The sequence below is a fragment of the Pipistrellus hanaki genome (genome assembly GCF_964339955.1).
Source record: "Pipistrellus hanaki genome assembly, chromosome: 12".
NCBI lineage: Eukaryota > Metazoa > Chordata > Mammalia > Chiroptera > Vespertilionidae > Pipistrellus > Pipistrellus hanaki.
The window spans coordinates 15,034,422-15,048,165 of NC_140514.1; the positions used below are offsets into that span (position 1 = coordinate 15,034,422).

At 51.4% G+C, this 13,744-nt stretch overlaps 1 protein-coding gene across 1 annotated transcript in view; it reads right to left on the reverse strand.

Moving 5' to 3' along the window:
* Positions 1–13,744, reverse strand: part of DPYSL5 (dihydropyrimidinase like 5) — a 56,149-nt gene that overhangs the window by 13,418 nt on the left and 28,987 nt on the right. The window contains exons 3-5 of the mRNA XM_084900843.1: positions 2,612–2,770; positions 1,407–1,586; positions 502–570 (exon numbers count right to left, since the gene is read on the reverse strand). Of these exons, the coding sequence (XP_084756969.1) occupies positions 502–570; positions 1,407–1,586; positions 2,612–2,770 (408 nt within the window). The remainder of the gene's footprint in view (positions 1–501; positions 571–1,406; positions 1,587–2,611; positions 2,771–13,744) is intronic.

The following is a 13,744-nucleotide window of genomic DNA, read 5'->3' on the forward strand; positions in this document are numbered from 1 at the left end:
CAGGCCTTGCAATGTGGCCCGCACCGCGCTGTCATCACTGCACTCCGCTGTCAGTTTATGACATTGTCAGTTTATGACTGTTCAGTAAACCATTCGGCCTGCGATTTAGGCTGGATTTTAGATTTTGGCCCCTTCTCTGATTGAGTTCGACACCCCTAGGTTAGAGCATGGACCTGGAGTTTTGGTGGGAAAGTTTCCCTCACATACGCAAAGGGATCTCATCCTCAAATATCCGGAGAAACACGCCTTTTCCGTCTGTCTCTTCTCTCCCGATTCAATTTTGGGTCAAGCAACCCCCGGAGCTCCTATTGTCCCCCTCGGATCCTTGAAATCAGAATCAAAGGAAGCCAAGCCGGCCTCAGCCCGGGGGAGGCAGCCCCCGGAGAAGCTGCCCAGTGGAACCTCGCCCACGGAGCGAGCGGGACAGCACAGCTCACAGGGACTGGTGTCTGCGACTCTCAGGGCAGACGCTGACCAAGGGCACGCAGGAGTCATCCTCACCTCTTCTGGACGGCTGATCTCAATTCCTTCCGGGCCCGTGATCCCCAAATCTAGCGCCTCCTTAGCACCCTGAAAAAGAGCAAAGGAAAGGCCGAGGCCGGTTTGGCTCAGTGGATAGAGTGTCAGTCTGCGGACCGAAGGGTCCCAGGTTCAATTCCGGTCAAAGGCATGTACATTGGTTGCAGGCACATCCCCGGTCGATGTTTCTCTCTCATTGATGTTTCTAGCTCTCTATCCCTCTCCCTTCCTCTCTGTAAAAAATCAATAAAATATGTTATTTAAAAAAAAAAAAAAAAAGAGCAAAGGAAAAGACATTGAGAGAATCACGGTGACACCAAAGAATGCTGGGCCAGACCCAGCCACTCGGAGAGGCCTGCTCCCCATCCCCCTTCTGCAAACCCATCTTCTGCCGAGCGCAGAGCAGGCCCAGGCCCCCCTTTCAGGAGGCTCTCCGCATCCCACTTCCTTATAATTGGAAATACCTTTTCCTCTTAAAAATACCACAGGACAAGCCCGGGACACCAGAGGCAAGCGCTACTGATCTGAACGCCAGAATCTCCCTGCCGGAAATCTCATCAAAATGTTTCTTAGCGCCGCTCCAGATTCCTCTGCTGCACTGGAATTTTAATACAGCGTGAGAATGAAGACATCGTTTATGACTCAGAAACCCCTCTGGACTATAAAGAGAGACTTGTTTTTCACGGACAGTGGGAAAGTTTGAATTGTCTGACAAAGATTTGTCATCGGGGGTGTCGCCATCTCACACTTTCTTCTGCGCCTTGTTTCATCCGAACCTTGTGGGGCAGAGGTGGGGGTGGCCAGGAATCAACCTGAGGACTGGCCCCCCGGCCCTCTCCACCGTCCCCCACCGCCCCCCACGCCCCCGCCATGCGCTGCCGCCTTGCCTCGGCCACCAGCTCCCCGTTCTCAGCGTGGACGCGGGCGATCGCCCCGATGTCTCTGCAGGCGTGCAGCACCTGGTACAGCTCGCTGTCCCGGAGCATGTACAGGTCCTTGTAGGTCATGAACATCTGGAACGAGTTGACGCCCTTCTCTCTCACCAGGGTCTCCATTTCTGCTTTCACCTGGAGCGCAAGAGGCAAAGGCAATGCCCTGTGAGCACAGATGCCCCAGAGGCCGCCTGGCCGGTGCTGGCCCGGCGGGAAGGAGCTGTGGCTCAGTCAGCGGAGTCACCGTAGACCACCCGCCACCTCGCAGCATCTCGCTCTCCCCCCACCTCCCAGGCTGCTGTGAGGTCCTGTGAGCAAATGGATGAAGATGTGATTTGAATACTGTCAAGCATGACACAAATACAGAGACTATATTGTCACCTCCTAGGCATAGGCTGTTCTGTGTTTTTGACTTCAAACCAGCCTTATTGGTAAATACACGAATAACTTTTATTCCTATGGCCTAGTCCAGTGGTTGGCAAATTCATTAGTCAACAGTCAAGTATCAACAGTGTAATGATTGAAGTTTCTTTTGAGAGCCAACTTTTTAAAACTTAAAACTTCTTCTAACACCACTTCTTCAAAATAGACTTGCCCAGGCAGTGGCATTTCGTGGAAGAGCCACACTCAAGGGGCCAAAAGAGCTGCATGTGGCTTGCGAGCCGCATTTTGCCAACCATGGGCCTAGGCCCCTTACCCTAAAAGTGGTATTAAAAGAAGGCACGGTAATGCTAAAATCCATGTAAAGAGCATGTATGAAAAAAAAGACTGGAAGGAAATAAGCTACACCACAAATAGTGATTGTGTTAGGGTGACCAGGTTATGGGCTTTCTTCCTTTTCTAATTTTAAAATCTGTAGTTGGAAATAAAATGTGATTATTAGAAAAACAAGTTAAAAATTCTATCAATAGATGCATGGAGGTCGTCACAGCCTCTGGGAGGGCTGCTCTGACCTCAGCGTTGCTGAGAACTGACTGTGCCCTCTCTTCCAGGCCAACGCCAGAGAGGCGGCGGAGGACGCTTTTGGCCTTTGGGGGGGTTACGACGGTGGTGGGAGGGGTGTCCCGCACCTGTGGGCGAGTTCCACCCCCCAGCTGCCTCCCAGAGTGGCCCCTCTGCCTAAAAGAGCCTTTTCTCCTCTTTTGGGATCCCCCTGTTACCTTGGGTGCCCACCAGGTGATGCCCACGTGGAGGGCGTAGTCACAGCAGACCTTGGGGTCAGCCAGCCCCCGGCACTTCTCATAGGCTTCCACGAGGGAGGTCTCCTTGTCAGGCAGGACGTGGCCCATGACCATGGTGGTCCCTCCGACCAGCGCTGCCTGAGGAAGATGGGAAAAGCAGTCTGGTCACTTCTCGTCCCGCACACACGCCTCTGACATGGGGAGGCACGGGGTCCTCGGGTGGGCATCCGGGACAGCCACAGACCCCACCTCCCACGAGGCGGTGAGGGCCGGGGGCAGCAATGTCTGGGAAGCTGAAGGCACAGGGGCCAGTGTGTGACCATCTTTACCGAGGATCCAGCACACACACCTGCTTCTCCCTCATCCCGGGTGCAGCTCCGAGCTTTGGAAAAGCCACTCAGTGTGTTACCCCAGCCTCGGCCAACCCGTTTCCCAGCGAGAAGACCCCATCACACAATTTTTTTCTCTCCCAACTTGAATATACAGATGCTACAACCAAACGGCGATAGATAATATACGATATGATGTAACACAAACGATGATCAAATGTTTATACTATTTACTAATGTAGTTGTACGGACATATGTAAACCCTAATAAGTAAAATGTTAATTTGGGAATATTGTTTCGTTCTACTCTCTCACATTCAAAGTGTTCACATGCGTCGTCAACCTCGGGGCCTCTGCTTCAGATTTCCACGCACACGAACTTCATCTCCCCCTCTCTGTCTGAGACAGAGCGCTTCCGAGGTCCCTGTATGAATTGTCAGTGGACAACTGTCCTGTTCATCAGCTCCACAACATACCACTTGAAAAAGAAACCTTAAAGACTCTCACTTGCAATCGCAAAGCCTGGTTCCAGGAAAAATGACTAAACCTGTATTAAAGATCTCCCCGTCCCCCTTCCCTCCTCTCCCAACACACCGTTCTAAAAAACCAGTTTGGTCCGGTGAGTTCCATGAGCTTCCGAAACCGGTACGGATTAACGTCTGTCCCAGGCTAATGTGCTGTTCTCAAACAAAACTTTATTAAAATTAAAATAATTGAGACAGGATCTTATGAGAGATTTTTGTGAGGACTCTGATGATAGGAGGCGACTCTCTTTTTTCCTGGTGGGTAAAAAGTCCTTCTCTTTGGGTCCTTCCAGTGATTTGGAGTCAGACCCAAGTTCCGCCGCCACTCTGCCACCTCCCAGCTGGACAACCTCGGCAGGTTACTTAACCTCTCTAAGGTGCGGATTCTTTTCCTAGCTTCATTCCCCGGATAGCTGTGAGAGCCCACGGAAACCTCACTTATAAAATGGACTTGTCGCCCTAGCCAGCTTGGCTCAGTGGATAGAGCGTCGGCCTGCGGACTTAAGGGTCCCAGGTTCGATTCAAGCCAAGGACACATGCCTGGGTTGCGGGCTTGATCCCTAGTAGGGGGTGTGCAGGAGGCAGCCGATTAACGATTCTCTCATCAGTGATGTTTCTATCTCTCTCTCCTCCCTTCCTCTCTGAAATCAATAAAGAAATATATTTTTAAAAAAGAAGTTTAAAAAAAAATAAAATGGACTTGTAAAGTCTTGTCCTAATGTGTGTGAAATCATTCAGAATAGCTGTTTGTCTTACGTAGAGGAAAAAAACATCACAAGATTCATGCTTCTCTATTCAGTTCAATCCTTGGTCACAAATCAGAAATATCGCTAGGGAATCAGAACCCCCCCCTCCCCCCCCCCAAAAAAAAAAATTAGTTCAGTGGCCAAACAACAATTAAAATGAGAATTCTTGCAGCATTGATTTTCCATGCCGATTCTGGTGGGTGTGTTGTCATGGGAAACTCAGGGGTCTGGTTTCTTGCATGGCTTAAAGCGCCCGACAGAGGGCGCAGTTCAGCGGCACACGCGGAGGACCGGTGATGGGGGCGGCGGGAGCAGAGAGAAGGCAGAGCAGCTGGCTTCTCTTTCTCATTTGCTGGGTTGTGCCAGGCTGATTCATCCTCGTAGCAGGTGGCTGGCTGTGCTCTGTGTATTTCCCTCTGAAATGCAGTTCTTGCCTTTACACGTGGACATGGAGGTGTCTGATGCATTGTTTCATGTTCTGTGGTTCCAGATTGCTTTCTTTGCTCCCCTCTCCCCACCACCGCACCCCCTCCCAGTATGATGGTGGCCTTGGGTAGAAAAAGGGAACCTGGGAACGGGAGTGTGATAAGAATGTTCTTAAAATCTGTGGGTCCTGGAGCAAGAGTGGAAAAGGAGTCCACAAACCTTTAAATCTAAGCGACAGATCTAGCCAACAACTGGCACACAGAATACGGCACACCCTCCTACTCGGACAAGCACATGGTCATAATGGCCAAGAAGGCCAGGCCTGCTTTTAGAAGTCTCGGAGACCTTGCATTTTTGAGCTACGCTGTAGGGGACGTTGGCCTTGAACCTCTGCGCTTGCCCCAGCCCACATGCCCTGGCCCATACATGATTCATCCTGCAGCCGCCTACAGGTCTAAGCTCTGCTCACCCCCTGCAAAACAGGCCCTCGGCCCTAGGCGTGCACATGCTGGTGGTCTGGCCCCCAGGAGGACAGACTGGGGCTGTGGTCCAGAGGTGGGACAGTGGGCTCTGGGCAGACATGGCCCCTCTTGTCTGAGTCTAAGGATGATCACTGGAAGGTTCTGGAAGAAGGTAGAAGCATTGGGAGGTGGGCCTGACTCTCCCGCTTACTGTGGTAACCCAGGGGCACCCGTGTGCCTGCTCTGCACCTCACTCTGAGGGCCCGGAAAGGATCGCAGGGGGTGGCTGGAGAGCATCTACAAGCTGGGAGGGCGCACATATATATCTGCCGTAATTATTCCTGCTAAATGTTACCCTGGCCTCAAGGTAAGAGTTGAATGGAATCAGCAAAGTCTCCCCCAGCTGCAGGTTGGAGCACTTGTTTCCTTTCAGGCAGGAGACACAGAGCTGGCTCTTGAAATATGTCCAGTCCTACCCCCAGGCTGACGCTGACAAGCTCCGTCTCCTTGGGAATGTGATATCACAGATGTGACAGACTCTTTTACTGTCATCCCCCACGGAACAGCCGTGCAGAGACCCACAGCCGAGCACCACCCAGTCCTGTTCCTCGGGCTTTCGAAAGGATTGTGTTTATGAACATATGACTGCTGCATGCTCACAACTGTTGTTATGCAGAAATGGTGCTGGTTAAGCAAGCTGTGGAGCTTCAATGGGCGTCAATAGAAGCGATGCTCATGGAGGCCAAGCCATCACGTGGGAAAAGGAGGATGTCATAATGAGTGAAAAAGGCAGAATTCAGTGTGCATCCAAGATGCTTAGAACTATGCTTAAACACACACACACATAAAGGGGGGAAAATGGAAGGAAATACAGTTAACCAAACAATTAACCATGACCATTTTGGGGTGATAAGATTCTGAGTAATTTCCCCCCCTAATTTTATTTAATAGAATATATTACTTTTATAATATACTAGAGGCCTGGTGCACAGATTAGTGCACCAGTGGGGGTCCCTCAGCCTGGCCTGTGGGAATTAGGCAGAAACCAGCAGGTGCACAGATTTGTCCAGGGTATGTCCGGCCCATCTTGCCCAGTCCAGATCAGGCAGACCCCAGCAGCAAGCTAACCTACCGGTCGGAGCATCTGCCCCCTGGTGGTCAGTGCTCATCATAGTGACCAGTCGAACAAACAGACACTTAGCATATTACAGGCTTTTATTATATAGGGTATTTTAAAATAAATTTAGAGGAAATGGCAGGGGTTGGGCCAGCTGCCTGCAGCCTGGGGAAGGAAAGCCCCGATAGGCCCTGATCTCAGGCCAGGCCTAGGGACCCTACCCGATGGGTCCCGGATGGTGAGAGGGTGCAGGTCGTGCTGAAGGGACCCCCCCCACCAATGCACGAATTTTCGTGCACTGGACCTCTAATATACAAATAATATCATATTGCCTCTATCTGTTTGCAACTTTCTTTTTAAATTCAACACCATTAAGAATTTATTTATGTAGATTTATTTTGTTCATTTTAATTCATTGTATGCGCACCCCTCCAGGTATATACTCATTTCTGAGTTCCTGACATTTGCTGCTCCATTTATGGCCGGAGCATCCTCAAGGACACTCGAGTGGTCCCTGGATTCAGGGTATGTTGCCAGGAAGCGGAATAGCAGCTTTGTGACAGTGAACATCTCCGATTACCCCAGACATGGCCACGGAACAGGTAGCTAACTCACTAGAGCCTCCTGGAGCCTGGTGGCTGACCAGAAGTGCCCATGCATCAACCCGAGGCATTACTGTTCATTTACACGAACTGCTGTCCAGCCAGGCACTCCCCATTGTGTCACACTTCTCACTACTACGTTCACACGGCCATGAGGGCCATTATTTTCACCAACAGACACAGCACCATCACACATCTGGCAGGAAAGGAAACACAATTTTACTGTTTCAAAGGGTTCCCGTCATTTTGTTTTTGACGTTGACCATGTACTACTGACTAAATCAGGATTTATTGGATGCCCAGTCATATTGCCTCCATTTGCTCGCTAGGAAAACTGGGTACACTTAAAGGCAAATCCGTTTTATGACACAGTTTCCAGGCTCACGCTTGGCAGGAACTTGTACTGAAGGAACTTGCTACACGTTCGATCTTTATGCTCTGGGGGGGTTACAGACCGCTGTGGCACACACGGGGTCTCCACGGGGACCAGGGGCCTGCTCGGCAAGCTGGGAAGCGTTTTCTGATGGGACTTATCTGCGGAGATCGTGGTATTGGAGGAAACAACGCACTGAGCCTTCCTGGCTCTGCCAGGACACGGATCTCCGGAGAGTCGCTGTCTTACCAGCTTTTGCACCGCTGCAGCCCGTGCTGCTTGCCGAGTTCTCAGTAGCAATGGCTTTTCTTTCTGCCCCACTCCACCCCACTCTCCCTGAAAGAGAAGTTCTCCTGCTCCAAGGCCAAGAACCAACAGGGGAAGGCACAAACTTTGTGTTCTGTTGCCGAGAGGGCACCTGGGCCAGAGCTAATCCGTGGGGCTTTTCACGGGGGGTGGGACGGGACCCATGATGTGCAGCCCGTTGAGCTCACCCTGCTGCAGCCGGCTGGTTTTCTCCAGGTTGTACATTTGCCATTCGCGGCACCCCTACACTTCCTTTCCCTGTCCTCTCCGAGGAGCACAGCCTCTGCGACAGATTGAGGACACCGTCCTGACCTCACGATGCTCTCACTCTAAGCACCCGTTCCCAATACTCACACCTCACTCTGAACTTCCTACAGAGGAAACGGGCAGCATTCATCCACAGCGCACTCTGGGAAAGGGACATTTTCCCACACGGACTCTCCCTGTCATCTAAAGGCACCCTATATATAATTTAAGGCAAAAATAATACAGTGACGAGAATTATACTTTAAGGAAAGCAGATTTAGGTTTAAATCCCAGCTCCGTCACTTACTTGCTGAGAGACCTTGGGAAAGCTATCTAGTCTTCATTTCCTGACTTGTGCAGTGGGATGACAATAGGTCCCTCCTGGGATTGCTATGAGAATCAAAGAAGAAAATGCATGGGAAGCCCCTCCCACAGTGCTCGCACACAGTAGGAGCCCAAGAAACCGTAGTGATTTATAAGCCTATGACAACATAGTTAATAAAGAAGCATCATTTGTAGGGAGCACTAATGTACCGTCTATTGTGTGTATCAAATGCTCCAGATCAAGCGTGTCAAACTCGAGGCCCACAACGAATATTTTTTCGGCCTAGACAGTATATAACGGTATGTAAGAAACGTTTTAATAAAAATGTTGAAACTTAATTTTTACAATATCCTGTTATACGTAATTATCAGTTATCGCTGAGGATCACGTTCTGGCTCACGTTGGTCTCGGGCAAGTGGGTGCTGGCCTGGGAGGATGGGGTGCCATTCCCGGGAGGAGGGTTCCCCTGGGAACCCTGAGAGAGGAGTCCAGTTCTGGTGGACGTGCTGAGGTTGGGGGTTGTGCCCAGAGGTGTCTAGCTGTAGCTGCACATGTGGAGTCATGGGTACCAGATTAGGTAGAGAGGTGGGTGAAAGGAGAGAAGGCAAATTGGGATAAGACACTGAGAAGCAGCCACGTTCAGGGAAGATTGAGACAAAGATAAGACCAGGAAAGAAACTGGGAAGGAACAGCCAGGAGGCAGGAGGAAGACCAGGCTGGGAGGGGGCTCTTTTTTTTTTTTTTTTTCCTTTTCTTTTCTTTCTTTTCTTTTCTTTTTTTTTTTTTAATACTTTATTGAGTTTTTACAGAGACGAAGAGAGAAGGATAGAAAGCTAGAAACATCGATCAGCTGCCTATTGGGGGATGTGCTAGCAACCAAGGTACATGCCCTTGACCGGAATTGAACCCGGGACCTTTCAGTCTGCAGGCCGACGCTCTATCCACTGAGCCAAACGGGTTTCGGCTGGGATGGAGTTCTGAAAGCCGATCAAACCCTCCTAACAAGGCAGGAAACCCGGCTCTCTGGCTCCCAGAAGAGGCGAGCTGTTCCCGAGTTCAGGTGCAGGCTCCCAGGAAACGCAGGTCCCCTCCCGACAGGTGCCTAACCCCGGGCAGCTTTCGAGCCTTAAGGACAGTGAGCACCTGCGCTCAGAAGGCCTGGTCTAAGCCGGCCTGGCTCCCGCCCCACAGGTGGGCCCTGGGACCTCCCCCGCAGGGGCACTTTTTGTTGTGGTTGATCCTGATGGAGGGTATTTCCCATTGATTTTTAGAGAGAGTCGGAGGGAGAGGGAGAGATATACACACACAGAGAGAAACATCTATGGGAGAGACACACATCGATTGTTTACCTCCTGCATGCCCCATCAGGGCCGGGAATCGAGCCTGCAACCAAGGTACGTGCCCTGGACCGGAATCAAACCCGGGACCCTTCCGTCCACGGGCCGACGTGCTATCCAATGAGCCTCACCGCCTAGGGCCAGGGTGACGTTTCTCCCCTAGCATATCGCTGGCCACGCCATTTCCACCCCTGACCTTCCCTTCCTAGAGATAACATCTAGGCCTCAGTGGTGTTTCAGCTCCAGGCCCAGAATAGCAGCAAAACCAGCCTCTGCTGACCTCAGGACCAGCTGCGTGGGATAATGGCCCGGCCCCGTCAGGCAGGGGAGACCACAACCGGAAAGGATGCACCTGGAAAACTGCTGGACATTCTGCTGAGAGCTTCCCCTGGGACCTCCCCTGACCTCTCCACCCTTAGACCCTGAGGACTGGGGGCCCAGAGCGCCCCCCCCCCCCGCCTTTCCCTTTCCTGTTCCCTTTCCCTTCCCCTCCCCCCAAAGGTGCAGCACCATTGCCCTCCTCACTCCCATGCTCCGGGGGCCCTTCCTTTACCTCTTAACTCACTTCCTAAGCCCGTTTCTTCTAGAAATTACTTTTTCTACCTCTGTAATTTTATAAATAGATAGATAAATAAATAAATAAATAAATAAATAGAACAGGCCAGACCGCCACCTGCAGGGAGCAGCTGGGGTCATGCAGGGTCACGGAGCTCCTGCCTCCTTCCCTGACCACAAACTCCTAAACACAAAGGGGAGCTGGCTCGCAGCGGCCCAGCCAGGAAAGGCTAATGTCAGAGGACCTGCCTTGAAGGATGGTTCCTGGGACCCAGATACGCTCCCCGGGGAGGGGCCTAGAAACTTCTGGGTGAAACCAGACCCGAAGGGACTCTCCTGGAAAGTTGCAAACCAGCCCCAGTGCACGAAGGGCACAGCAGAAGACTTCCCTCATCGGATCGTCACAAACACCATATACGACACGTGCTCACCATCTCGGCTTTTCAGAGATGAGCCAAGACTGGATCTAGGTATTTTTACCCCAAATCCCCCACTTTTCTGTAATACTGGGAACAGATCTGATATGCTGAAATAGTAACTAAGCACAGAAAAAAGCTCAGAGCCTGGGGGCACCTCACCCCAGCTCCCGGGTCTCCCGGAGGGTGCGCTTAAAATAGATGACGGATGAGGAGTTATAGGCTTGGGCTCTCACATGTCTCCTTCTGGAGCGAGGAATGGATGAATACCAACTGCGGGAGGAATGTAAGAACATGCATGGTTTTCACAGCACATTTTCATGCTTAAGATTTTCCCTTCAGCATCGACCCAGGAACCAGGAGGGCTGGGCTTGATTCCTGGTAGGGCATATACCTCTGTTGCAGGCTCGATCCTGGGTTGGGGGCGTGCAGGAGGCAGCCCATCAATGATTCTCTCTCATCATTGATGTTTCTATCCCTCTCTCCTTCTCCCTTCCTCTCTCTGAAATCAATAAAAACATATATATATTTTTTAAAAGACAGTCCCATTAAACTCTTTAAAATATATATATATTATTGATTTTTAAAAATATATATAGAGAGAGAGGAAGGGAGAGGGAGAGAGAGTTAGATACACTGATTAGAGAGAAACATCTATCAGCTGCCTCTTGCACAACCCCTACTGGGATGTGCCTGCAACCAAGGTACATGCCTTTGACCGGAATCGAACCTGGGACCTTTGAGTCCGCAGGCCGACGCTCTATCCACTGAGCCAAACCGGTCAGGGCTAAACTCTTCAATTGTGTCCATTCCCAGACGTGGCAGACCAGCGTGTCCCAGGGAGACAGAAGCAGCCTCGTAGCAAAAGGGGACAGCACTCTCACAGAAGCTCAGACCACGGTGGCCGCGAGCGCGTGCGCTGACCTCACTTGCAGGAGAGAAATTCATCTTTACGGATGGCTCACTACGTGCAAATTAGGTAACGTTTGTGATCTAATTAGATCCTCAAAATGACTCTGTAATTGAAAGCAAGGACTCGGAGAGGTGCACACCCCCGTCCCTAGCAGCATTATTCAAAAACAGTCACAAGGTGGAAGCCACACAAGTGTCCGTCGGCGGATAAACAAAACGTGGCCTCTCCACGCAGTGGAGGACTATCCAGCCTTCAAAGGGAGGCCGCCCTGACACGGGCTGCAGCAGGACGGACCTGCAGGACAGCGTGCGGGAGGAAATAAGCCGTCACCCACAGACGCACACCGTAGGGTTCCACGGGCACGAGCCGTCAGTTCGCAGACAGAGAGGAGAGGGGCGGCTGGCAGGTGCGGAGGGGAGCGGGGAGTGGAAGCTGGTGTGGGCAGGTGAGGCGCTTCGGCTGGGGAAATGAAAATGCTGTGGAGGTGGCTTTGTGGGGTGACCGTACTCCATGCCTCTGTGAACGGTGCCCTTGAAAATGATTAAAATGGTACATTTCATCACAATAACATCTTAACAAATATTGTTCTGTAGGGTGCAGGTTACTCTCCTCCTTTCACAGATGAGAAAACTGAGGCAGAGGAAGTCAGACAGCCAGACTGAACGAGGGCCCATCGGAGTCTGCGGCCCCCAGGTATCCTGTGCTTCGGCTGTCCCTTTAGAGCTCAAGCCCTGGCCTGACTGAGGGGCTCCTGGCTCCAAGAGTCCCTTTAAAAACAAACAAACAAACAAACAAACAAACAAAAAAAACAACCCCCCAAAACAAACCCAAGTGAGTTCAGAAACAGAGAGGTAGGAGTGGCCTGGGCTCGAATGACAGGGCTAACGCTGAGAATTGTGCCAACATCAAAAATTATGAAATGAGGAGCTCCAGGCTCCCTCTCTAATCCAGAATGATTATCTCCGCTGCCGAGCATCCAATTTAAATTCATTGTGTTTAATACAAAGCCACAGCCCGAGCCGGCTGTCTCCCGACATGCAGTTACCATGGAGACCGGGGATGATCCTCAAAGGGAGTTGTGGCAGGAATGCATGGCTGCCAGCTTCTGAGAAGCCCGGGGAAACCATTCTAAACCGGAGGCGCTCAGAGGGGCCCTTTGTCACCCTCCTCCTCGGCAAAGCGGGACTGCTGGCCACACACCCCCTTTATGGAAAGCCCAGGCTGCCCGCAGATGCCAGCGGGGAGGGGTTTGTCAACAACCCAGAAAGAAGCCCCATGTAACCCCACTTGCTCATCTTCCCTCTGAGAGGCCCTCATTTTGGTCCCAAAGCTGAGCGACCACAGGGCCATGGAGCCGCCGGGGAGCCTGCCCGAGGCCTCCCTGGACCCCGGCCTGGAAGAATGGGGGCTGGACTGGCAGGTGGGCAGGCAGGCCTGTCCCAGGACTTCTTAGCTGGGCAAGGTATTTCACTTCCTGAGACTCGGCTTCCAGGGCCCCCGGGAAAGGAAGGATAAGACCTGCCTGAGGGGCTTCAAAGGCCAAAATCAGGGCACAACGGATAACGGAAGTGCTCTGACCAGCGGGCCTGAGGTCCAGGCCGGAAGGGCAGGGATGGGAGCTCAAGGGTAGGTGCCCTGGAGAGCCACGTGCAGCCGGTGCCACCTGGGGGCCGGGGCTCCCGGGCCATCGGGAGCTCAACAAGCCCCGTGTCCCACACGGCAGGGAAAACACCCTTCCGAGGGCCGCTGAGTCTAGGCTTGGAGACGGGAAGCCAGACGCTCTCCCGAACATGACCCTGGGTGAGAGTCAGGGCACCAAACCAGGAAAGAGAAGGTGCGGCCCAGGCGGGGCGGTTACTAAGGACACTGAGAAGAAAGGACACCCAACGGAAGGGGACAGCTCAGTGGCTTCCTGGGGCGGGAAGGGTTACCAGGGCCACAAAGAAACTTTCGGGGGTGACGAATATGCTTATTATATCAATGGCGATGCTTCCTAGTGTATTCATATGTCAAAACATACCAAACGACACACTTTTAAAACAGCGGCTTAAAAAAATAAAATAAAAAAATAAAATAAAATGAGCGGCTTATTCTACAATATGTCAATTACAACCCTAATCAATTTGCTGGGGGGTGGGGAGGAGAGGAAGAGTAACATAGAGATTAAAAAATAAAAAGGTGGCTTCCTAGGTTACTTAATCATGACTTCCCTTCTATGTAATACTATTCCCAAGAATAGAATTCCCCACCATTTATCAAATTTAATTTAATTCTAAAATATTAATTTAGAATACCGAGGAGAGTTTCAATCTAGATAGGAAAGTTATTTATGGACTAGGGGTTGGATTCCTTCATCTCTCATGGTATTTCCAGCTCTAGAATTCTGTGTGTGAGTGAGGGTGAGTGTGCGAACCTGTGACTATGTGAAAGTGTCTAA